This window comes from Alligator mississippiensis, chromosome 6, assembly GCF_030867095.1.
Source record: "Alligator mississippiensis isolate rAllMis1 chromosome 6, rAllMis1, whole genome shotgun sequence".
In the NCBI taxonomy this organism is placed as follows: domain Eukaryota; kingdom Metazoa; phylum Chordata; order Crocodylia; family Alligatoridae; genus Alligator; species Alligator mississippiensis.
This window is the reverse complement of record NC_081829.1, coordinates 16,814,022-16,839,010: the sequence shown is the minus strand read 5'-3', so window position 1 is coordinate 16,839,010 and position 24,989 is coordinate 16,814,022. Positions and strand designations below refer to the sequence as shown.

Here is a 24,989-nt window from a genome sequence, read left to right as displayed (position 1 = left end):
TGGATAGGAATGATTCTATCCAAATCCGTTGTCCAACCAGTTAGTAAAACTACAGCGTCAGCCATGACAACCGTAAGATATAACACCCTAACCTGCCACAGGTACATCACAGTGTAATCACAACTTACATGAATATTTACTATGTTCCTCAGGGCTCCTGACTCATTCACTTGGCAATGCCCATTGAATAGGGAGCTCTGGAATCTTTATTTTTACTGATCAGTGTTTGGTCTTGTGTCTCAGGCTGTGCACAAGGATACAAAACTAGTAACTTGTTGAGCAATTTCCCATTGCAAAAAATATTCCATCTTTCCTCATAGTACATTTTAGATAAAAGCCTTTTATGATTGAAGACCATTCAAATGCAGTGTTTGTTTAGACTGCACCAACCCAGGGCAGTTCTTCAATTACGTAAAAGTGTGAGAGTGATCTATGTAGGGTCCCACCTTCAGGCATGTGAAGCATGATACAAACCCCAGTCTGACTTCATACAATTGCTTGCTGCCACTGAAACAGCTCTTTACAGAAGATTACTAGAGGCCTAAATTCCCAATGTGAGTGCCTAAAATTAGACTCTTGGATCCAAAGCTAGGCATCTAGGCATCTGATTTTCTGTAGGAGTGAGTTCCCATCCCATGGATACTAACAAGAGCATAACTGCCCGACACCTCCAAAATGCAGTGACTTTATTGATTAATTTAACTTTAGGCTTAGAAATTTAGGCCCTGTATAGGTGATTGCTACAATAATGAACAAACATAGAGCATCATGTTGATTCTTTAGGAAGTGCCTCTCTTGGCTATCCATACAGACTACTTATTGCTGACCCATAACTTGTAGATGAATGCCTGCAGTTAAAAGGATGTATTTCCATATTGGTAATGGGAGCTTGTTATAAAGGGGTTGCAGATTGAGGATAAATACTGTAAAAGACCATTAGCAACAGTGGCAAGTCTCAGAAGTGTATAGTCCAGAGCAAGGATGAAGATGGTGAATCATCTGGTAGTTAATAAAGCTGTGTGTAATGCTCTCCTGAGTATCTGGGCTTGTGTCATTTCTAAAGTGTCTCAAAGCAGTGCTTGCTTGGGCCAACACAATATTACTCTCTGATACTCCTGACCAGTGTTTTGTTCATGTCTGCCTGCTCAGCACAACGGGGCATTTTCCTCAGCATGAGCATAGAGCTTGTCAAGGTTTGGAGATGCTGAAGTCACCTGAGGGGAGACCACCCTGAGAGCAGATGTGTTGGGCCTGCTAAGGGATCAGTGGAGGAGACTGGACTTCTAAGCCTTCTAGCCAGTCTACAGCAGAGGTTTCCAGGTTGTCCTTCTTGGGACACTGCTTATTCAGTGCACAATGGAATAGATGACTGCTTAGTACAGAAGATGGGTTTCGGAAGGCATAGGCTGCTTGCACTGCACCGGGAATTGTCTCTCTCTCAAAGATTGCAGCAGCTCTCTTTGAACTCTCAAGGTTGCAGTCAAACTTTGCAAATGAAAACCCTAGTTAATTTTAAGACCTGGAACTAGTTTTGAGTAGGAAAGCTTCCTGTCCCATTCGTGGAGGCTGGGCCTTTACCAATGAAGAGCTGTCTCCATTTTGTGAATTGTTTTTTCAACATCCTTTTCAATTACTTCATAGTCGTGCTCTGAACTGTCACTGGAATTTGCACCTGAAAGAAAAGAGAACACTCAGGTCCCCTGGCTGTTTTAGCCAAGTCCAGGAATTTGTGCTAAGACTTGATGCCACAAGAACCCTTTTGGGAGAGATGCTGCTAGTTTCTCATCTTATCTCCTGCCCCCACACCCGCAGGCTCAGAGAACTTGATATACAGGAGTAATATTGTCATGTGAGGACAAAGACAATAACTGCAAAGAACCCAGAAGGAAAGGGTGTGAAAGGAAATAGGAGTTTTCTTGCATGTTACTAAAGAAGCCAAAATCTATCATGCCTGATCAGACCACTTCAGTGTAGACTGGCATCCTGCTTCTGTCAGTGGTCCATTTCTGACATTTGGAGGGAGGTGACAAGCAGTTCCAGGACCATAGAGTCCACTGCATCGTGATATTAGTAGGAGGGAAATCAAATTTGGCACCCTGCAATTATACATTCAAATGTTGAAAGATGATATTTGTTCCCATGATTGCAGCCTATTTTTTGGTTTTGTTTTTTTTAACTATCTTGACATAAAGTTTACCTAGCAGTGTGTGTGCTCCCTGCATTAATTCAGTAATATTGAGGAGCGGGGAGAGGGGGCATTTCACCACTGTCACTTCATTGCTTTATAAGGTTAAAAGCAACAATTCAATTTCTTTTATATTTCATTTTTAAAAGCTATGTGAATGTAGCACCCAAAGGTTAAGAACTGACACCCATAGAAAATTCGACCCATTGTGCATACATGAGAAAAATCTTTAATTCCTTGCCTACGGAGTATATTTTCCATGGGAATCTGCGTTAGCACATAGGATAGGTGGTGCTCACTGAATAGGTCGTGACTCAGTAGTTCTCTCCATATTCATCGTTCCATTCTGGCCCCAAACCTTATTTACTGCCTATCTAAATCCAGAGGTGTCACTGAACACTTGAGTGCCCTAGGTGACAGTGGTGCAGGGCACAGAGTCAGGACTGTGCTGCCAGTAGTGCAGTGCAGCTGCCCCCGATCTTGCAGTCATCCCCTCTTTGTTATGCCGAAAGGATCATAAAAGTGGGAGCAGCAGAAACTCTGTCATGGACCAAATCAAGAATCCGGAGCCACCCACCCTGCATGGAAACGAGCCCAAGCTGCAAAAGTCTGTCGATCCTGGATCAGTGCCATCAGCTGTACTCAGACCCCAAAGATAGGACAATCATGGAAGACAAGTCATCCTAGACTGAAAGGGATTGCCAAAGATGATTATGGTACTGTCAAGCTTACAAATAGAGAATTGTCCCTTCCAAGGGAATTGTGGGATGGCACTGGAAGAGTATCAACATGCAAGTGAGCTACCTTGTGTCCACACTGAAAGGTGGAAAGGTTAACAGCCTGATTGAAATTGGCCCCACGTCCTGGCTAACACTCCTAGCTGTGCCCGCTAACCTGGGCTAAAGACACCACTGCACTTAAGTGAGTGGTTTTATATATGTACAGGACAAGGGTTAGAGGAGGTCCCAGGCTAACTTTCTAGGGAAGACATTGTCAGCTGCTGTCAGCGCAAGCGTCCCAGGTGTCCCGTCCTCACCACCCCAACTACCACCACAGACTAGCCAACCTAGTCATGCTACCATTATTACATACAGGCAGTCCTTGACTTGCAACGTTTTGAGTTACATTTTGCACTTACAACGCTTATAAATTGACACCCTGTTTTAACTTTCTGACGTCAGTTTTGTCTTTACAACACTTGATCCAATGTGATGCCACGCCAGCAAACAAGTTTGCTGTGTCACCCATCCCCCTGGAGAACACCTGTCCAAACTTCCTTGGACACTTTCTTTAAGAAAGCAGACAGGACTCCAGAAAAACCTGCAGCCAAGACTTCTGAAAAGACTCCAGCCAAGAGCCCATCAAAAAGTTCAGCAAAGTCACCTCAAAGAAGTCCTTCCAAATCAATACGATTGCTGTTTACAATAGAACTACATTAATGTAGATATACTACTCAGCTATAATTGACTGAGTACAAAATTCTGGGGTATTTTTGGTGAAAATAGGTTATCGGGCCTTGGTTCAGGAACCAATCCCCATTTATAACGTTGTTTCTTATGAGAAAATTGGTTTCGAGTTACAACGTTTCGACTTATGACTCGGTTTTCAGGAACCAATTGTGTCGTAAATCTGAGGACTGCCTATATTCTCTTATTCATTAGCAGGCATTTTTTCCCCAGCTGAGTTTTGCTTTCTACTTCCTTACATTTCTAACCTCATTAGGATAATCCCTCTTTTTTTCTCTGTTCTCACTCATGATCCTCACTCCTCCCAATTTCATATAACCTGCCAGTGTTGCAAACAGGCTCTTCATTCCCTGTGTGTGGGAGGGAGCCCCACCCCAGGTGCTGTAATGATAATTTAAGTTCTGCAGTAGTAGGATTCTCCAAGTCTTTCATGTGGTTTGTGTTGCATTTTAGTGCACCCTCTTGCCTCTGACTGGGTGGATCATTCAAGCCTGCAGCCAGAAAAGGTTGCCTACCCCTGTGCTAGAGTATGCTAGAACAGTTGGTCTGACGACCATCTCACCATCATTTTTCAGGAATCTTTTCGGCGTGCGGGGCTTCTGCAAACAGGGCTGTGTGTCATACTCATTTGGGGTGCTCCTGGCAATAGGGTTACTTTGCATCTTGCTTGGCTTGAGGTTCAGAGGCTCCTGTGGTGCAGACTTTGGCTTGGACCCAGGAGGTGGTTGCTGAAAGGAAAAAGGAGTAAACAAAAACAGATATTAGTCTGCCACAGGTGTTGGCAGCTGGGCCTACAGAGTACAAATCAAGGGGAAAGAGGCTGAGGAAATCATGTTCCATGAACACCCAAGATCTTTGCTGCAGGATGGCAATGGAGTGGGACTAGCAAGAGGGACCTTCTGGGGCTCTTCTTCCCTCCCTGGACCACCTCTGTGTTGACCTTCTGGCTCGGTCCTCTTCCTCCACTCAAGAAAGTGGACAGGTAACAAAAGCATCATTCATGCATGCACATGTACATGTCCCCCAGACACTCAAAAAGACTCATGCCCACACATGAGCCAACATGTGTATGTGCACTCATGCTTGGCCATACCTATATATGCAGACTTACACACTCACATACCCACACTCCTGCACACACGCAAGCCAAGTTATACACGTTTATCTGTGCACATTCACACACACCCCTGTGCATTCATGTGCTTACATGCACACCCTTTCCCCCTTCTCTTCCCACCCCCACCCCACATAGCCATAGGCTGATCTATACCTTTGGTTTCTCAGGGACCCTTTCTTCTCTGGTTTTCTGAGGGCCTGTCTTGTTCTTACACTCTCTCCTCTTGGGGGGCCGTGGTGGGGCAACTGCAGTGCCAGGCAACAGCTTCACCAACTGATAGTAGAAGGATTCAGTCAGCACTTCAATCTTTGACATGTCTGTCAGGTGGGTTTGCACTGGGACACGCTCTTCAGTGAAGAACAAGGACATGTCCACCCACTGGGGTGGGATTTCAAAGCTTGCATCCGGCTCCTCACATAAGCTGGTCACTAAGAAAGTCTCGGTGATCTGTGCTTCTAGCCGCAGCATAGAGTAGGAGCCCAGAATGTCATGGGCAAGAGAGGAGTCCTTGGCTGTCATCCGGACTTCACAGGGCAGTTGAAACTGTTCTACTATCTCAGGAAGGGTATACTTCTTGCTGTCTCCCATCTCTTCCACAAAGCCGCCATCCAGGTACAATGGCAGCAAAAGCTCTTCATTCTCTTCATCATCCTCGTCTTCGTCACCACAGCTCCGGCTGCACAGAAGGACATCAGCGGCTTGGTGCTGTGCCTGATTCTGCATGTTGGCCTTGACCAGGTGCAGCACTTCCAGTCGGTCCCCTATGCTGAGTGATGGTAGGTTCTCCTCGTTGCTTTCACAGTCCCTCGTAACCACTACACGCAGGCGCTTGCTTGACCCCAGGCTCATTGCCAAGTCATAGACAGTAGGGAACTCCCTGGGACGTCTCCGGAACCTGCCTTGGTAGGTGCTGGAGAGCAGGAAGTGCCGGGAGCCCTTTCTGGAGGATGCCAAAATCCTCCAGGCACAGACCTTATTGTGAATTTGGATCTTTTGTCCTTTGTGCAAGCGGGCAATCCAGTCATTCTCAAAGATGGGGGGGTACTCAGGCCCATCCAGAATCTCAGCCTGCACAGGAAAGATGTCCTGCAACTTCAGCACCTCACTCAGCATCAGTGGCTTAATAAAGTGGATGTGCTGGGACTCCTCTGTGACATCCTCCACATCCACTTCCAGGGAGGAGGGAATTTTTACCACGTCCTTCCGCACTGCAGGGGGTACATGCACATTAGTGGAGCCAAGGTCCCACCCTGCCAGTCATGCTAATGTCAAAAGGATCCCAGGACAGTAAGGTGGGCACTTTTTCCTATCACTTTAGGCACTGAGGGGAAGCTTGATCCCAGATCTGTACAGTTCACTGTCAGTGACAATACACATGCCACATGAGGGAAGCATTTGGGATTTGCTACCACACATTTCAACCTAAACAAGAAGGGGCCTATAACAGGCTGTGGAGTTTCAGGAGGCTTGTAGCAGCCTAAAGGCTTTCAGAGGCTACAGCCAGCTGCACCTGGCAAGCAACTGCTTGCAGGTTGCTAGAAGGATTAGCCTAGCTGCATGCAGGAAACCTAATTACAAACTGCCTAAGGAAAGGGACCAACTGAGACAGATAAATAGAGTTAGTGGGTCAGCTCATGGAGAAGCCCAGGGATCACACTAAGAGTGCCTCTCTCCCAGAGGACCATGAGTGCAGCCAAGACTATAAGTGAGCTTTCCTGTGGCTGGAGGGTCAAGGGAGAGAGCGGGTAAATGGCAGCAGAACCATGCCTGAGGACTCTCTTCAGGTCTGGGAGAAGTGTATAGTAGTATACACATGGGTTTATGACTGAATTGCTTATGTTGACTCCTGCCAGGAGGGAGTTTGCCTTGGGGAAGTTAAGAAGCTGAGAAAAGATAGTACTTGAACCCCCAAAAACCTGTGTTTGAGCTAAGCAAATCCCCAAACCTACTACAGGGCCCAACACAGCTCAAAGATGCATTGAAACTTGCCAGTCCCAGGGAGCCCCAAAGTGTCCACAGGCAGCAGCATCACTTTCTGATCATCTGCACAACCTACCACGTGCAGTTACACGTTCTCAGGGCATAAGTAATAGGCAGGGCTTATACTGTGGGCAGAGCTTGGAAGAATACTGCCACCTTTTTCCCAACTGACCCCTGACTGATAGTTTGTTATGGATTATTTAAGAGGTTAAATTAATGGTTTAAATAAACTCAGTTCAGTGAAATAAAAGGAAAATTATCCCCCCTCATATCCCAAACTCATACAGACAGTGTCATATGCTCCCACACACAGGGATTCAAATGTATTGACAGATATACAAAATGCACACAAATATAGCAGGATATAGACATGCATAAGCATGTGCACACATCTTTGACATATAAATGGGTTGATAGAGACAATACCCACTTACAACATGCATCAAAGTCTCGCAGAAATCGTGGGGCACACAAAGACAGAGAAACCACAGCCTAAACAAACATCAGACCCAAGATGGCCACACATACTGAGGCACCACCCCCAAAACTAGGAGATACACGTATGCATGTACAGAAAGCTAAGGATACCAGAACATCCATACTCACCAGACTCACCCAGAGATGTTAAGATGGGGATAGGTATAGAGACACAGAGGTAGGCATATATGCACTCACACGTATGCATGCATACATATATGCAGACACAGGGGCACCCATACCAGACCCTACCCAGCAGACAGACACCCATAGACCCCTTGACAAAAAATGTTGGAGGGCTTCCAGGGGCAGCCAGGCCCATACTCACTGTGCATTATTGCCTGCACTTCATACTCTGGGCAAAGGAGGAAGGTGTGCGTGCCAAGTTTGGAGCACTTCAGGTGCTGGCCGCACAGCTCTTTTGCTTGCAATGCCTCACTCAATGTGTAGTGCTGCTGCCCACTGCATGGATAGAATGTGCCCCTAAAGGAGAAAGGCAACCAGAAAGAATGGTGCCCACTGGGCCCACTGGTTATGCAGGAAGCATACTCTCTGCCCTCATGGGTAGTCACTGATACCAAGGAAATAGACTGGCCCTTTGGAATGATTTGTCCATCTATGCTCAAGTCAGCTGCAGAGATGAAGTAGCATGGCATAGCCTGGAGCCCAGGTGGTTTGGTTTTGGCAAACTCCTCCAGGCTTGTAAAAGGCAGCTTGTCTGGGCTGAGCTTGAAACGACCTGCAGGGAAAGCACAAGAGACCTTGTGATCGGCGAGTCCCCTGGGAATGAGGGGCCAAGTGACGCAGCCAGTAGCAGAACTTAAATGAGAAGTTCTTGACTCTGTTTGTCACCCACAATGGCAAAAGAAACTTGCAGTTAGCAACACCCATCTCTGCAGGATGCAGAAGTAAGGATGCAGGGGTGTGACCTGCTTGTGGGAGGCGGTGTGCAAGTCATATAATCATAGACAAGTAGGGCTGAGGGGACCTTCAAGGGCCATCTACTCCAACCCTCTGCCTGAAGCAGGATAATCCCTATCCAAACCATCTTATACAAATCCATTATCTAACCTATTAGAAGAACTATTGTCAACCCTGACACAACCACAGGGTGTAACACCCTAACCTGCCATAGCTAAAGCGGGGGGCATGCATGTATGTGGTTGGTGTGTTTGTGGTGATCTGAGTGCTCATGTGCAATTGTATATGGGCATGTGTTCAGAGACTGTTGGTGGTGGGCACAGTGCATGTGACATACTCTGTGTGCCTGTATATGTTTGTGTGTATGTGTGTAGCTATTGTGGTGGACAGAGTGAACATGAGAGGCTGGATGGGTAGGAAGGTTGGTTGTGTGCAGCAGTGTATGTGTGTGTGTGGAGGCTGTTGTAGGTGGAATGCATGTATACTCTGGGGGTATGAGTATGTGTGTAGAGTAGGCTTGTCCAACATATGGCCCACGGGCCGCCATGTGGCCCTCCAAGCTGTTTTCTGAGGCCCAAGGTGCTGCGACTGGAAACAAAAGTAAACACTGTACTTTCATTTCGGGGAGGTGATGTGATACCGCTTCCTGTGAGGTCTTTGAATATGGCTCGCCAGCCCACTGAGTGATAAAAAGTTCATGATCTGGCCCCACATTCAAAAAGGTTGGACACCCTTGGTGTAGAGGATCTGTGAAACTAGGATTGTCTAGGGAGTATGGTTTCTGTGGGTACACTGTATATCTGCATAAAGCTGGATGACTGCAGTCAGCAGTCTTGTGTTACCTGTAAAGTTCAGCGGCAGCTCTGTGGACTGCCCAGTCTCCACATTTTCACAGGTGACCCTCTGCAGTTGAACAGCAACAATTTTCAGCAGGTCTCCTGTTGACAGGCAGCATTCACTGCCTGCCATCTCGTACACAGACCCTACAGAGGGAAGACAGGCAGTTTCTAAGACTTTCTGCAGCTGTGATAACTGGACAAGAAGAGGACAGATGGTCCAGGGGTTAGTGTGCCTGCTCTGTTCTGTCACAGACATCCTGTGTGACCTTGAGCAATTGACACGTGGTATGTCTACATTAGGCCTGTGCAAAGTGGCTAGTATTCGTTTCGAATTCGGATTTGTCCGATTCGGGGGACAGTGATTCGATTCAGTGATTTGAATCACTGTCCTGATTCAATTCGGCTGAATCTGATCATGAGATTCGGCGGCAGCCAAATCTCTGAATCAGCCAGGCCAGGCCCACCCTCCACCCCTCTCCCAGCTCGGCAATGGCTGCTGCAGCTCCTGGCACTTGTAAAAAAAAAAAGCCCCGGATCACTGGGTGCTGCTGGATGGGGGGCAGAACCCTGCTGCCCCCCACTGCCCCATGCTGCATGGGGGGCTCTGTACGAGCCCCCTGACCCCCCCTGTTCCCCCCCGCCATGGGTGCCTTGTACAGGCCACCTCCAGCCCTTTAAGAAAAATACCCTGAAAAACCCCAGATTCACTGCTCCTGCCAGCGGGACGTGATCCCCACTGCCCCCCACTGCCCTGCACCATGCGGGGGGCTCTGCACGAGCCCCTGAAGCCTCGAGGCTGCTGCAGAAACGGTGAGTCCTGGGGCTTTTTTCAGCTATTTTTTTCTTAAAGGGCTGGAGCTGGCCTGGGCGAGGCACCCATGCGGAGGCGGGGGAGCAGGGGGGGTTGGGGGGCTTGTGGCAGAGCCCCCCAATGCAGTGTGGGGCAGTGGGCAGCAGCAGGGATCCCCCCTCCCCCCCCCGCTTGGCAGCACCTAGTTAGCACCAGGGTTTTTCATAGATTTCATAGATTTCATAGACATTAGGGCTGGAAGGGACCTCAGAAGATCATCGAGTCCAGCCCCCCGCCCAAAGGGCAGGACGTCAGCTGGGGTCATAGGATCCCAGCAAGATAAGCATCCAGTTTCATCTTGAAGGTGTTCAATGAAGGCGCTTGAACAACCTCCGGTGGCAGGCTGTTCCAGACCTTGGGGGCTCGGACAGTAAAGAAATTCTTCCTTATGTCCAGCCCGAAACGATCTTGTAGTAGTTTGTGACCATTCATCCTCGTCATCCCTTGGGGCGCTCTGGTGAACAAACGTTCCCCCAGATACTGGTGGTCACCCCTGATAAACTTGTAGGTGGCCATCAGATCACCCCTGAGCCTGCGCTTTTCCAGGCTAAAGAGCCCCAGGGCTCTCAGCCTGTCATCGTAGGGTCTGCTTCCCTGACCTCTGATCATGTGCGTGGCTCTTCTCTGGACTCTCTCAAGCTTCTCCACATCCTTTTTGAATTGTGGAGCCCAAAACTGGACGCAGTACTCCAGCTGCGGCCTCACTAAGGCCGAGTACAGGGGGAGAATGACGTCCCGGGATTTGCTTGAGAAGCATCTATGGATGCAAGCCAGCATTTTGGTCGCTTTACTAGCCGCAGCATCGCATTGCAGGCTCATGTTCATCTTGTGGTCAATGATGACCCCCAAGTCTCTTTCTTCCATAGTGCTAACCAACATAGCACTGCCGAGCCTATAAGGATGCTGCGGGTTTTTCTTCCCAAGGTGGAGAACCTTGCATTTATCGGCGTTGAACACCATCAGATTCTCATCCGCCCACTTGCTGAGCCTGTCCAGGTCAGCCTGGATCACCCGCCTGTCTTCTGGTGTGGATGCTTTGCCCCAAAGTTTGGTGTCATCAGCAAACTTGGCCAGTCCGCTTCTGACTCCAGTGTCCACATCATTAATGAAGATGTTGAACAGTATGGGTCCAAGGACAGAGCCTTGGGGGACCCCACTGGTCACAGGACACCACGATGAGCGACTTCCATCAATTACTACCCTCTGGGTCCGACCCCGGAGCCAATTTTCCAGCCAGTGGATCGTGGGGGACCCAAGGCGACAATTGGCCAGTTTCTCCAAGAGACGATCATGGGACACCAGATCGAAGGCTTTTTTGAAGTCAAGATATATGACATCAATCTCATCTCCCTTGTCCAGGTGATAGGTCACCTGGTCGTAGAAGGAAATGAGATTGGTCAAGCAAGACCTACCTGCAACAAACCCGTGCTGGCTATCCCTTAAGATGTTGGCGTCGGCCAGTCCATTAAGGATGGCCTCTTTAATAAACTTTTCTAAGATCTTCCCCGGGATAGAAGTCAGGCTGATGGGCCTATAGTTAGCCGGATCCACTTTCCTCCCTTTCTTGAAGATAGGCACCACGTTGGCCTTCTTCCAGTCTTCGGGCACTACACCAGAGCACCAAGAGTTTTCAAAGATCCGCGCTAGAGGCTGGGCTATGATGCTCGCCAGCTCCTTGAGTACCCTGGGTTGAAGATTGTCAGGGCCAGATGACTTGAAGGTATCCAGCTTCTCAAGATGCTCCTTCACAAAGTCAGCATTAATGGAGGGCAGGGGATCACCCTCACCCGGACTTCCCGGCCCTGTAGCAGGCACGGGCGTCCCATGGGGCTGATGAAAGACCGACGCAAAGTACCTATTTAATAGGTTGGCTTTTTCCTGGGCGTCAGTTGTCAGTTGCCCCATCTGGTTCAGCAGGGGTCCAACGTTGCCCCTGCTTTTCCTCCGGCTCCCCACATATCTGAAAAAGGACTTTTTATTGTCCTTGATGCTCAAAGCTAGCTGGAGTTCAGTTGCAGCCTTGGCTTTCCTGGTCTGCTCCCTACAGGACCAGACCAGTGCAGAATAATCCTCCTTGGAGGTGACTCCCATCCTCCATCCTTTGTAGGCCTTTCTTTTTAGCCTCAGGAGGTCTGCTAGGTCCCTGGAGAGCCAGGGGGGCTGCTGTGCCCTCTTGCTGCCTTTCCTCCGAGATGGAATAGACTTAGCTTGTGCATTGAGGATCGCTCCCTTGAGGAGCAACCACTCTTCTTGAACTCCCCTCTCCCTGCGGTCACAGTCCCTTAGGGCCTCACTGACAAGCCTCCTGAGCTTGTCAAAGTCGGCTTTCCTGAAGTCAAGGACTTGCGTGTTGCTGACTGACTTGCCAGCTTTTCGGCGGATGGTGAAGGTGATCAGCTCGTGGTCGCTGTCACCCAGCTTCCCATCGATCACTAGGTCGCCGACTAGGTCCTCCCCAGTAGCCAGCACCAGGTCGAGCAGCGCTTTGCCTCTCATTGGCCCATAGACTTCTTGAGTCAGGTAGAGGTCATCCACGCATGAGAGGAAGCTCTGCGACCGCTCAGATTTTGCTGAGCGATCCTCCCACGAGATGTCTGGGTAATTGAAGTCACCCATGACAACCATGGTCCTGGAGCAAGCTGCCTCAGCCAGTTCCTGGGCAAACTCCTGGTCTAGCTCAGGACTTTGGGTGGGAGGTCTGTAATAGACTCCCACCATTGTGTCCCCTGTGCCATGTTCCCCACGGATTTTAACCCAGAGGGTTTCCAGCCGTCCACCCTGGTCACCAATATCGGCTTGCAGGGACGCGTAGCTTTCCTTAACATAGAGAGCTACACCCCCGCCCCTTTTCTCTACACGATCCCTCCTGTACAGGGTATAGCCATCTATCCCCGTGGTCCAGTCATGGGTGGAGTCCCACCAGGTCTCCGTGATCCCTATGACATCGTAATTGTTTGCACTGAGCAGGAGGATGAGCTCCTCCTGCTTATTCCCCAAGCTCCTGGCATTTGTGTACAGGCAGGCAAGTGCCCCCTGGGGGGCTCCTTCCTTGCCCACAGATTTTACCAGGGCTGGGGCTGGGGTGGGCTCCCTTGAGTGCCATGATCCACTGGCTTTGCAAGGATTGTTCAGTGGGCCAGCAGTGGCGGTAGTCCCCCCGTCCCCCAGCAGGCTTAGTTTAAAGCCCGGTGGAGCAGGTCAGCCAGTCTGGCTGAGAAGAGCCTCCTCCCTAGGGGAGAGAGGTGGAGCCCCTTTCCATTGCTGCCTCGTGCCCCGAGTGCAGCATGGTCCAACCCACCCCCCGCCAGGAAGAGCCTGGCACCAGCCTGGCCCCAGACTACAGTGGCAGCATTCCCTCCCCCACGCAGATCCGGGGGCACACACCTCCCATGACTCCCTGGGTGCACATAGCAGCAGGAACTGTGCCCCCTGGATGAGCCACTCACAGCTCAGTCCCATGCCATCCCACCTTGGACGAGGGGGTGGAAAGCACACTGTCCAAGTTTGCTGATGACACTAAGATGTGGGGCGAGGTGGACACACTTGAAAGGAGAGAGAGGCTGCAAATAGATTTAGACAGACTACAGAAGTGGGCAGATGAGAATAGGATGGGGTTCAACGTAGACAAATGCAGGGTGCTGCACCTTGGGAGAAGGAATCCACACCATACATACAGGCTGGGGAGTTCCCCTCTTGAAAGCACAGAGGCGGAAAGGGATCTTGGAGTCATTATTGACTCCAAGATGAACATGAGCCGTCAATGCCAGACCGCAGCCAGCAAGGCCAGCCATACCTTGTCATGCATCCAAAGGTGCATCTCAAGTTGGTCCAGAGAGGTGACGCTCCTCCTCTATGTGACTTTGGTCAGGCCACAGTTGGAGTACTGAGTCCAGTACTGGGCGCTGCACTTCAAAAGGGATGTGGCCAGCCTGGAGAGGGTTTAGAGGAGGGCCACCGTCTTGGTCAGGGGGCAGCAGGACAGGCCCTACAAGGAGAGACTGAGGGACCTGAACCTGTTCAGCCTCACCAAGAGGAGGCTGAGGGGGGACCTGGTGGCTGCCTACAAGCTCATCAGGGGGGATCAACAGCAAATAGGTAAAGCCCTTTTCTCCCCAGCACCACCTGGGGTGACAAGGAACAATGGTAATAAGCTGATGGAGAATAGGTTTAGGTTAGAGATCAGAAGGCAATATTTTACAGTTAGGGTGGCCAAAATCTAGAACCAACTTCCCAGGGAAGTGGTTCTCGCCCCTACCTTGGGAAAATTCAAGAGGAGGTTGGATGATCACCTGTCTGGAGTCTTGTGAACCCAGCATTCATTCCTGCCTGTGGCAGGGGGTCAGGCTAGGTGATCTGTTCAGGTTCCTCCTGACCCTAGCTACTATGAAACCTCTGCTGCAGCCACCAGAAGCCCGTGGCTGGGCTGCCTTGTGGCCCTACTGCTGCCCTGCATTTGGCAGTAGGGCAGGGAGGGGAGGGGGAGGGGGAGGGGGAGGGGGGTGCTAAGCCCCATTAGCTTCCCCTTTCCACCACTTATGAAAAGGCAGCAGAAACTGTGAAGGCCCAGGCTGCAGAGCAAAATGCACCAATAGTAGTCTTCCATGCACTGGGCACAGAAGAATGTGGCCAGAAAAAGCCACCTGTTAGGGTGGAATTTTCCCCTGTTAAGAAGCTACTTCTTAGGGCAGAATTTTTCATTGGCAAGGAGAATGCTGAGAGAGAGAAAGCAAACAAGCAGATGTGTACCAAGTCTGAAAGGCAATATGGCCTCAAACATTGCCTTGCATTTACAATGCCCTATTTTAACTGTAATAAGAAAAACAATTTTTCCAGGTGTTGCAGATACCAGATGCAAGAATCTTAAGTGCTTACAGTTAAAAACTTACCAGAATAATTTTATATAGTTATGGTAAAATCCAGCAAAATCAATGAGAGAGCCTGGATTTTGCCAGTGCAAGTACAAGGAACAATGGTTTAATTTAAATTGGACACTGAAGGTCAGGTTAATATGCTATCAGAGGATGAATAGAGAAAATTAAAATTGAGACCAAAAGTGAGTCAAAGAAGCTCAAACAAGAATAACTGGCTCTCTGGGAACATAGATGCCAGTGAAAGGGAGATGCACTGCTAAAATCCAATATAGAAATAGATTAAATAAACTCCCATTGTGGTTCCTAGGGAGGTGACAACAATTTTGAGTCTGGCAACTTGTGAGAAACTGAATTAAGTTAAGTATGTGCTTGTAGTGCAGTACAAGAAGATACAACATCCATGCCTTCTGATGATCATCTTGCACATCATGGCCCAAATCTAGACAATTTTCTTAGGAAAAAAACAAGTGTTCCGCACTTCACAAAGCAACCATGTCCTTATGGGAAAGACACATATACAAATACTATCAGGCAAAAAGAGGAAATCAGCATCAGGGGTCTGTAGGTAATGAACTTTGCTATGTGCAAAAGCAGAGCTGTCAAAAGTGCAAGTCAATCATATCCCAGTATTAGGACTCAGACTATCAAAGCTTGAAGGTAAAACTTCCCACCAAAAACAAATCAGAGACTGAATCTGATATTTTATCAGTCAGAAAAGAAAAGAAAAGAAAAGAAAAGAAAAGAAAACCTCCTGAAAGACTCTCTGAAACTTGCTAGAAAAGAAGATCAAGGGGAATACAAAAGTGAGTGGTAAAAACCCCCTCTGGAGTGAAGTGCCTTTCCTCTGTAGATGGATATTGATTTTTGTGTTGATTTTGTAGTTATTGTTAAGAGGGAAGATGTAATGATACAAGTAATCATGAAGAGATGCTCCCTAACAGGAGACAGAGGGAGTCGGGAACTGTGAGATGTGAGCAACTAGGAGTCAGTCAGAGAGAGACAAAGGTTCTGCAGAGGCTGCCTACTGCTCCACAATTAAAGGCTGTTTTTTAATTCTTCTTATTCATGTATACCTGTGTTTACTGAATGCAGTGATCACTACATATACATCTATCATCAACACCATTACTCCAACTGGGAGGGAAGAAGCCCAACAGGGATGTGCAGTCCTGATAGAAGAGAGAGGAACACCCTTCAGTAAACAGAAGGGAGCTTCTATAGGCATGTGGGGGCAGAGCTAAAGCTTCGTGGGAAGGTGGAAAACTCTGTGCTGTCAGTGAACAGGATATTGCAAACGCACTTCCTTCCTCAAAGAGTATTTAGCAATAAGTGGCAAAGCTGGGGCTGCTGCTGCTGCTGCTACCGTTGTTGCTGTTCAAAGTGCTACAGCCAGAGAGGAGACCCCCACCTTCATGAGCCAGCAAAACATATGGGAAATCACCATGTGCAGAGATTGGCCCAACCCAGATCTGAGGGCTCTGCAGGACTGCATATCAGGGGATTCTGAGGCCCAGGCCTTCTGAGCCTTAGACCTGCAAGGACCCCACTGTACACAAAGATGGATCACAGCCTAACTCTGCTGGACACAAACCCCTGCAATATAAGCCTTGGCTTGAGATGGGGATTATTTGGATGGAGGCTGCCTGCAAGAAGCTGAAATCATATATCTAGACCTCTAATGTTCAGTGTCACACATCACTCCTAAGCAAAGCATTAGGTTTTAAGCCCCATAACAAGAAAATCTTTCTTGGATCACCTAAAAAATGCCAGGTAATTTTTAACCAGGAAGCTGTTCTGAAGTGCAACCCCACTTAGATTTGGGGGGGGGGGGGGGGACGGACAGCAGAGAGCTGATGTAGGGGTTATAATTAATGGTAGTGAGAGCAGAACTTACATAGGAGTTTGAAGCTAGGGCTGGAGGCAAATGTAGGGGCTCAGCAGAACTGACGCTGGGGATGGGGACAGAATGACTTATTGGGCAGGACACAGGAGTATGGTGGGAGGTAGGTTTCAAAATACCTGTGTAAATTTGGGACCGTTGGCAACAACATTTGCCACATTCAGATCTAAGAGGGGTATCAAAAACTGACTGACCAAAACCACAATAGAATCCTTTTTTTAAAACTCTTAGCATTCAGGGGAATCTCACCCATAACGTTTGAACCACAGGGGTTGGCAATACTAGGTAAAAGAGGTAGGGGCATTTTAAATTATAGACACCCTCACTGTACCTCTGAATTCCCTACAGCTCAGCAGGTCAAGTAACCTAGGCCAGAACAGGGTACCACTGAGGTCTGTAAGAGGCCATGGGATCAAATCAGAGAGCAAAACAAAATACTCTTTAAGGACCTGCTTGCAATCCTTGGAAAGTCTGGGAGATGCCTGCTGAAGACCTCTTACAGACAACAATAAAACATCATTAGACTTCCTAAACATTATACGTGATTATAACAGGGCACCAGTCCTGGGCTCTGTTACAGTTCATACTTGCCAGCTGGACCAAAGCTCACCCATGGACTTACCTCGTGGCCCAAGGGTTGCAGCGCAGGCTCCCAGGATGCGTGGCTGGTCGCCTGGAGGATGGCCGAGACTGAAGAGGTTGACTCAGGTGACAGGCAGCCATGTGCTATAGAAGCAGGCTCCCATTGGCTTCCAGCACTTCTGCCAGAAGCTCAAAGGCACTACTGGCATATATCCAGTGTCTCCAGAGAGGGGAAGACATGGGACAATCAAGGACTGTGCCAACTGTGTGGAGAAGTAGAACCCAGAGCTGGAGCCAGAGCCAGGACCCAGAGTTGGAGCTGGAGCCAGACCTGAAGCCAGAACCAGAAGCCAGAGCTGGAATCCAGAGCCAGAACCCGGAGCCAGTGCTAGAGCCCAGAGCTGGAGCTGGAACCAGAACCCAGAGCTGGAGCCAGACTTAGAGCCAGAGCCAGAACCCAGAGCCAGAGTACAGCCCAAACTGGGGCAAGGATGGGGCCCAAGTAAGGGATGTCCCACAGCACAGTAGTAGTCAGAGGAAATAGTTGAGATTGGCATGTGAACAATGGGGTAAGACTTACTGAGAAGAGAGGTGAGTGCACTGGCAAACTGGCAGGTGGTAAAACTGTTAATTATTGAGGATTGCTAATTGAATTAAGATACTGAGCAGGGCATGGACTATTGAGTAGTAAAGTGCATAGATAGCTGATAAGTCAATGAGTTGATAAGCCCTAGAAAGAATAAGAGAGGGTAGAGATGATAATTGATTGTGTTAAATAGGCTGGTACTTGATAGCTGGTTACCAAAGGACTCATGGGGGATGCCCCATTACGGACAATGGGAAGGGGAGCCTTAAATTAAGAAAAGGCCCTTCCCTCCGCCCCAGGTATGGTGAAAGATAAGGGTTTCCAATGATAAGTCCCCTTTGGGACTCGTAAGATGAGCCCGAAGATTTGGAGTTCAGGTGGAAGTGATAAACCCATAACCAGGATCCATCTGGGAGTGCAAAGGTACAGGGTGTAGGGGAGGAGGAGCCCTTTGAAGAAAAGCACTACCCTCACATCATACCACTGATTGTGATAACCTTCACCTTCCTTTTCTCTTTTCAAACTATTGAAACATGAAGATGTGGCAGGCAAGTAAAAAGGAAGATTCCAAAGCGGGGAAGCGAGTGAGCAAGACATCCTGGGACCCATCCGCCTACAGTGATCATTTTGCAAAACAAAAGATATTTTGGACCTTACTCAGTCAGATAATAATGAAATAACAACTGGACAGGAAGTTGGTGGGTAGGTAAATGTGAAACAACTAGAAGGTATGTGATGATCGTTGCCTTCAATATATTCAATACCTGGGAATGTATAAGCAGAGGAGCAGTGAGTAGGAATAAGGGGCGACTTTATCATTGGATATGGCATCAGTGAAGCCAATACTGGAATATTGCACCCAGCCCTGCTGCACACATTTTGAAAAGGCTGTTGTAAAATTGGAGAAGTTGCAGAAAAACACTTGTGAGAGACTTTCAGGTGCTCCTGTTTGGTAGTATTAGAGTCATGCTTGTAGCCATGATGGTCCAGGAAATATGCAAAAGACAAGGTTTTTATGAATGATTTCATTTATTGAACAGCTACTTGCCTGGGATAGACTTAAACATGCTTTCAAATGCATTCTTCCTTAGATCTTTTGAAGAAGAAGAATTCATTGTATTTGAAATCTTGTCTAAGTTTTTCACAGCCATGCGGTTAGTCCAATAAAAGATATCACTCACAAAAACCCCTGTCTCCTATTTTGATCATTCGCACAAAGAATAATGTTTGCTGTAGATACAAGCAGTCTTCAGTTCAAAACTGGTCAGAAATAGTCTCACCACTTCAGACCACAAGCAACTGAAAAAATTGTATACAGAGCTTCTCAGCTCTGAAAATCACCAGAGCCTTGAGAAATACACAGGAAACAGAAGAAAGGGTTTGCCCCTAAGACAATATAGAAAGGAATAGCACATACATGTAGGGGAAACAAACACAAATGTAAAGATGAGAAATAAGTTACAACCGGCAATAGATGTTGAAGAGAACAAGAAGGGGATCTAAAATGAATCAGATGGAAAAGAAAAACTGCTGATCTATTGCTCAGCAGAGAAAATGAGCTATTAAAAGGAAGATGCTAAATAAGGTGAATCTGCTCAATGACTGCTTTGCTTCAATCAGTTGCAACTGTATAAATCAGGAATGGGAAGGGATGTGGACCAGGAGACATAAAGAGCATATCAGAGAATTGTTTTACTTATTTGAAAGAATTTAGTTAGCCAGGGCCTGACAGAATTTAACCTTAATTTTTGAAGGAACTAGCTCAAGTAGTTTTGGAGTCACTGGCAAAATCATGCAAAATATTTGTAAAATCTTGGATGATAGGCAAGATCCCAGACAACATGGGGAAGAGCTAATGTAGTGCCCATCTTTAAAAAGGGGAAAAAGGAGAATGTGGGGATTATATATGGCTCATCTGACTTTGATACTTTTGAGAACAAATTATGAAACAGTTAATTCATAAATAATTGGAAGATAAAGCAGTTATGAATGGCAGGCAACATGGATTTGGCAAATAACGCCAAATCAACTTGATTTCCTTCTTTGACTGTGTAACAAGTATGGTAGATAAGAGGAACCCAGAGAACGTAATGTATCTGAACATTAGTAAGGCTTTTGACACAGCCCCACATACCATTCTCAAAAGTAAACTGCCGATTTAATAGCAGTTAATAGCAGTCTTCAACTACTTGAAGGGTGGTTGAAAGGGGATGAAGCTAGCCTATTCTCAGTGGTGGCAGATGACAGAACAAGGAGGAACGGGCTCAAGTTGCAGAAAGGGAAGTTTAGGTTAGATATTAGGAAGAATTTTATCCCAAGGAGGGTAGTAAAGCACTGGAACAGGTTACCCAGAGAGGTAGGTAACCATCCTTGGGGGTTTTCAAAACCCGGCTAGACAAAGCTTTAGCTCAGATGATCTAGATGGGGCTGGTCCTGCTTTGAGCAGGGGGTTGGACTAGATGACCTCCTGAGGTCCCTTCCAGCCCTAACTTTCGATGATTCTCTGATTTTTGGCTACATTATTGGAAGTATTGTATGCAAGACACAGGAAAGATGGTACCACTTCACATGGCCCAGGTTAGACCTCAGCTGGCAAGTAGCATATGTTATGTTCAGGGTTTGGTTGAAGTTTTTAACTGTTTAAAATGTTTCGATTATAATAAATAAAACCTTTTTTTCTATTCAGTTTGCATTGCCAGAGTGTAACAAATGGAGGAAATGCATAGTGAAAATTAAATTAAAAAAAAAATCCAAACCTAATAAGGTATGGAAATACAGTTAGAAACCCAAATGGAAAGAAAAAATAAACACACCCAATGTTATTAAAAACTAGTTAAATTTAAATTTAGAGTACCAAACCCAGTAATGCCTTAGGTATAATAATCCAGTCAGTATTAATTTTTAAGCATTAAACTTCATCAGCACCATGCACGTATGGGGTTCCTACAGAGCAGAGTACCATTACGCATTTCAGATGGATACATACTCTGAATATTAACTCCATTTTGTCATAGCACGTGTCTGGTAATGAGGAATTAGCTCAAGTCTGCCTCTCTCTCTCCAACCCAAATTTTACCGTAGGGAATTCTTTACCAAGGAGTGAGGGGCTGGAGACCAGCGGTCAGCAATCTTTTTAGGCTGCAGGCCAGAGTGACCCAGCTCAGGTCAGAGGTGGGTGGGCAGATGGGTAATAGGACCCAGCTACTGCCACTTTTCCCCACAGCAGCACCCTGCGAGCAACTGCTACCAAAGTCCTCCTGCCACCAGATGCCATAAAAGCCTCTTGGGTTGTTGGATCCAGTGACTCTGCGGACTGCTTCCCTGCTGTAAACCAAAGTGCAAGGCCCAGTCCCTATTGTCACACTGGAGCCGGCTTTTAGGGAACTCAGAGCTACATAATAGTGAACGTCCTATCTTCCTTCTCTCTTAGTCTTCATGTTGTTGCACATTGCTGAGCGCCTTCTGTAAAATCAATAGCAATGAGAGAGTCCCTTTGGACTTCAGCGAGTCTTTGACACTTTTCCCTTTTAGGGGTAAGAACTCTATCTGGAACAGGGGGTTAAGTTCTTAGTCTTCTTAAATTTTAACTTCCCTATTTTTACTTCTTAATTAGAGTTTGCTGAGTAGCAGGACCCATGTAATAAATATTACCATTATAGGGTCAACAGTCATATCGCTGTCCTGCTCCACAAGCTGCCCTTACACTAATTTGGGCTCAGCTGACAATAACATAGCAGAACCTGCCCTCCCTACTGAGTGGTGCCTTCGCAACACTGTAAACTACCATGCTGCATGGAGGTGGAGAAGGGTAGGCCCAGTGGTGTTTGCTACCCAAGAGCTCTGGGTGGTTAGTGTGAAATGAAACAAGGCTAGGGCAAGCTAGACTGAAGTAGCAGCAGGAACTTCTTTCTTTACCTACACCTCTGTAGGTTTTCTTAGCTCTACAGATGCTCCTCTATCTCTGTGGCCAGTAACGACAAGGGCACTCACCTTGAAAGTACACTCCAGAGCAAATCTTCACCACCCGGGGCAGCGATGCAGGATCCAGGGAGGAGATGTACTTCTGGAAAGAGAGAGGCTCCATAGCTGCAGACCTGAAGTCCTCCCTGGTGCTCTGCCAGGAACTGAGTGTGCAGGAGGGGACTGAGCTGCTCAATGTCTTTCACTTCTGCTTTTGCCTGAAATAACTTCCCGCCCCAGAGACTAGTGCTGCTGATGGTCATCTGATAGGACACTCCTTCACTGACCTAAGGTTTGCTGTCCTCAGGCACAAAAATAATTTTAAAAACCCAGTTTGAACGGGAAATTGTCTATTATTTCTCTCCAAATATTACCCCCTGAAAGCATAGCCCTCACCCCTTCTGTGCTAATACTGCCTTTCAGCATGGAGGGGCTTTGCTGTGTAAACTGGGGTCAAGAGTTGTGTTCCACTTCCGTAGAGATATAGGTGTTTTGGCTTGTGCAGAGTCGACTATCTCCTTGTCTGTCTCCTCATGTAATGTGCTGCATCCAGTTGCCCAGCCACAGAGGAGATGCCAAAGCTCAGCTAAAAGTATCCTGGATCAGAGCTTGAATGGCATGTGCCCCCAGGAGCTGGTGGGGCACGGTGGCGGCAGGAGTGCAGCAGCAGTAAGTGAGGAAGCTACTGCAGCCGATGCTGGTGCTGTCGGTGGCAAGGGGGAGAGGGAGGAGGATGGCGACCACCTGCAGTGGGAACCAGCGGGAACCGCAGACACTGCCAGTGGTGTCGGCGGTGGGGTGCTGAGCGGTGACACTGTCGGCAGCGCCTTTTTACAGGGGGTGCACTGCCACGCTCAGGAGGTGCATGTGCACCCGCATGCACCCCCTACGCATCGCCCCTGGATCGGAGACTAACCTGTGCCCTGCCAGAGGAGACAGTTCTAGCATTACTGTACAGAGCGAGGATTTCAGAAAATGGTTGTACTGGGGATTGTCTCCAACTGGCTGAACTCACATGCAGCCTCTGCCTCTAGACTTCAATTGATCGGTGAACAGTGTAGGGAAATTTGTGCCTAATAAAAAGAAATTTGTGCCTAGCTGATAATAGGAGCAACCTGAGAGTCTTTGCAAAGATGTCCAGTGGATATGGCATGAAAATCTTAATAGTTTGAAAAACTCTTCATTAAAGGGGCCTTATCCCAAAGTACTATGACAGTAGAACCAAAATTAAGATACTTCCAAGACAGTGTTGCTGCAGCCCTTTTAGGAATGGTGTGATCAGAACTTAAGAGGTTTTATATACAGGGACTAAAGAACTCCTGATTGCCAATACGCTCAAAATAGAGAAGGTGACTTTGGTTCCAGTCAGTGGTGTACTTCCATGTTTCCATTTACAGGAAGCTGCTATTATCAGAAACTAGACATAAAATAATACCTTTGCCAAAAGGGGTCTAGCAAATACTCCATGTCCTCAGTATTTTAGCTGCAAATATATGATCTACAAGTTGAATACAAACCTGGGAAAGATTTGTTCATTCTAAAAAAGTCTCCAAAGCATTTGACCAAAGGAAAAATGTCCAGAGTTAGATTATTTATATGCAGGGGTCCTGGTTTTCTCTCATAAAAAATCTCAAATTCTCTGATTAAACCCCCCAAATATGTGATTACAAAGAAATGCCACTATATATAAAGGTATCAACTGAACACAATGTTTTACTGATATATTTACAATTTTAAAGCAAATTGGAAGCCTACCAGTGCCTCAATCACTATAATAAAATAAATTATAAATACCTATAAATTTTGGTATTTGATATTGGGTTTTTTACCTTGGAAAATCAGAGCTCCCCCCATTCCCTTTACATGCAGAACGAAGATCCAAGCCCCTCACTCCCAAGCCACAGCTCCCTGTCCCTGCTGGTCCCCGTCCCCCACAGCCCCCTGGCTCTGCTGGTGCCCTTCATTGCCTTCCAAAGCCCCTGGCCCTGCTGGTGCCCCTCACTCCCCGCTCCCAAGCCTCCCTAGTCCTGCTGGAAGGGGGCCCAGATGCCAGGGCTACAGAGCCAGGAACGTCCGCAGCCCCCTGTCCTCTGCAGCAGCACCCAAGACCCGGCTGCCACCCATGGGAGGTGGCAGCTGCTGCAGCATAGTGGAGTGTGGAGTCCAGCTTCCCCTTCTTCCCCTCATGGGCAGCACAGCCTGAGTGGAGCCCATGGGCAGGGGCAGGGGGTCTGCCATAGGGGTGCCCCCCAGATACGTGTGCGGTGCAGGGGTGGCTGTGGGCTGCCTGCTATGGGCTCTGGCTCCCTGCCCTGCTGCCATTCACCGAGTTCTTCACAGCCCAGTGGGTGGGATCCGGTGTGGGAGGGCAGAGCAGGGCCAGGCAGGGAAACTCCTTGCCGCTGCGAGCTCCACGCTGCCCTGGCGATGCATCCCCTGCCCACTCCACAGCAGCAAGGGGCACAACACCATGCCGCTGCCCCTGCTACTGTGGGGTGGGCAGGAGGTGCCTTGCCAGGGTGGCATGGGGCTCGCAGGCACAAAGAGCTTCCCCTCCCAGCCCTGCTCTGCCCTGCCATGCCAGATCCCTCCCACTGGGCTGCAGAGGCCCCAAGGGAGGGCAGCCAAGTGCGGAGCCCAAGCACCTGCCCCATGTCCTCCATACCCCTTCAGGAGTCCATGCAGCAGCGGGGAGCACCCCCACCACCCCACACACCTCTGCCCCTGGATGAGCCACCAGTGGCCCCTCCTATTCCCTGCCCTGGCCCTGCAGCTTAGGGTGAGACTCCCTGAGGATCCTGAATTCAATCATCTCGTGGACAGTGCTGCCCAAGTTACCATCTACTACTACATTCCCCACTGATTCTTCCCTGCTTGTGAGCACCAGGTCAAGAAGAGCACAGCCCCTAGTTGGCCAGTCCAGCACTCACACCAGGAAGTCATCCCCAACACTCTCCAAAACCTTCCTGGATTGCCTGTGCACTGCTGTATTGCCTTCCCAGCAGATGTCGGGGTGATTGAAATCTCCCATGAGAACCAGGGCCTGTGTTCACTCAGGAAACTTCCACTAGTTGTCTGAAGAAAGCACATTCACCACTTATTCCTGGACCAGTGGTTTATCGCACACATCCATCACAACATCACCCTTTTTTGCTGTCCCCATTTACCCTAACCCAGACACTTTCAACAGGCCTGTCACTAGTTTCACACTGGAGCTCAGCAATTATGTGGCTGTTTTACATATAGTGCAACTCC

At 48.1% G+C, this 24,989-nt stretch overlaps 1 protein-coding gene across 1 annotated transcript; it reads right to left on the bottom strand.

Moving 5' to 3' along the window:
- Positions 1-669: 669 nt before the first annotated feature.
- Positions 670-21,902, bottom strand: THEMIS2 (thymocyte selection associated family member 2). The gene is made up of 6 exons (XM_014605115.3): positions 21,765-21,902; positions 8,989-9,129; positions 7,554-7,964; positions 4,922-5,976; positions 4,214-4,379; positions 670-1,672 (listed from the first exon to the last, which is right to left on the bottom strand). Exons 1-6 carry the CDS (start codon positions 21,856-21,858, stop codon positions 1,575-1,577), a joined length of 1,965 nt encoding a protein of 654 aa, XP_014460601.2. The 5' UTR covers positions 21,859-21,902; the 3' UTR covers positions 670-1,574.
- Between the last annotated feature and the right edge of the window lie 3,087 nt (positions 21,903-24,989).

Coding starts and splice junctions, on each gene's coding strand:
- THEMIS2 (XM_014605115.3), bottom strand. CDS start 21,858: ATGGAGCCTCTCTCTTTCCAGAAGTACATCTCCTCCCTGGATCCTGCA. Junction 9,130..21,764: donor CTCTGGAGTGTACTTTCAAG/GTGAGTGCCCTT, acceptor TTCCCTCTGTAG/GGTCTGTGTACGAGATGGCA. Junction 5,977..7,553: donor AGTGCAGGCAATAATGCACA/GTGAGTATGGGC, acceptor TACCCCCTGCAG/TGCGGAAGGACGTGGTAAAA.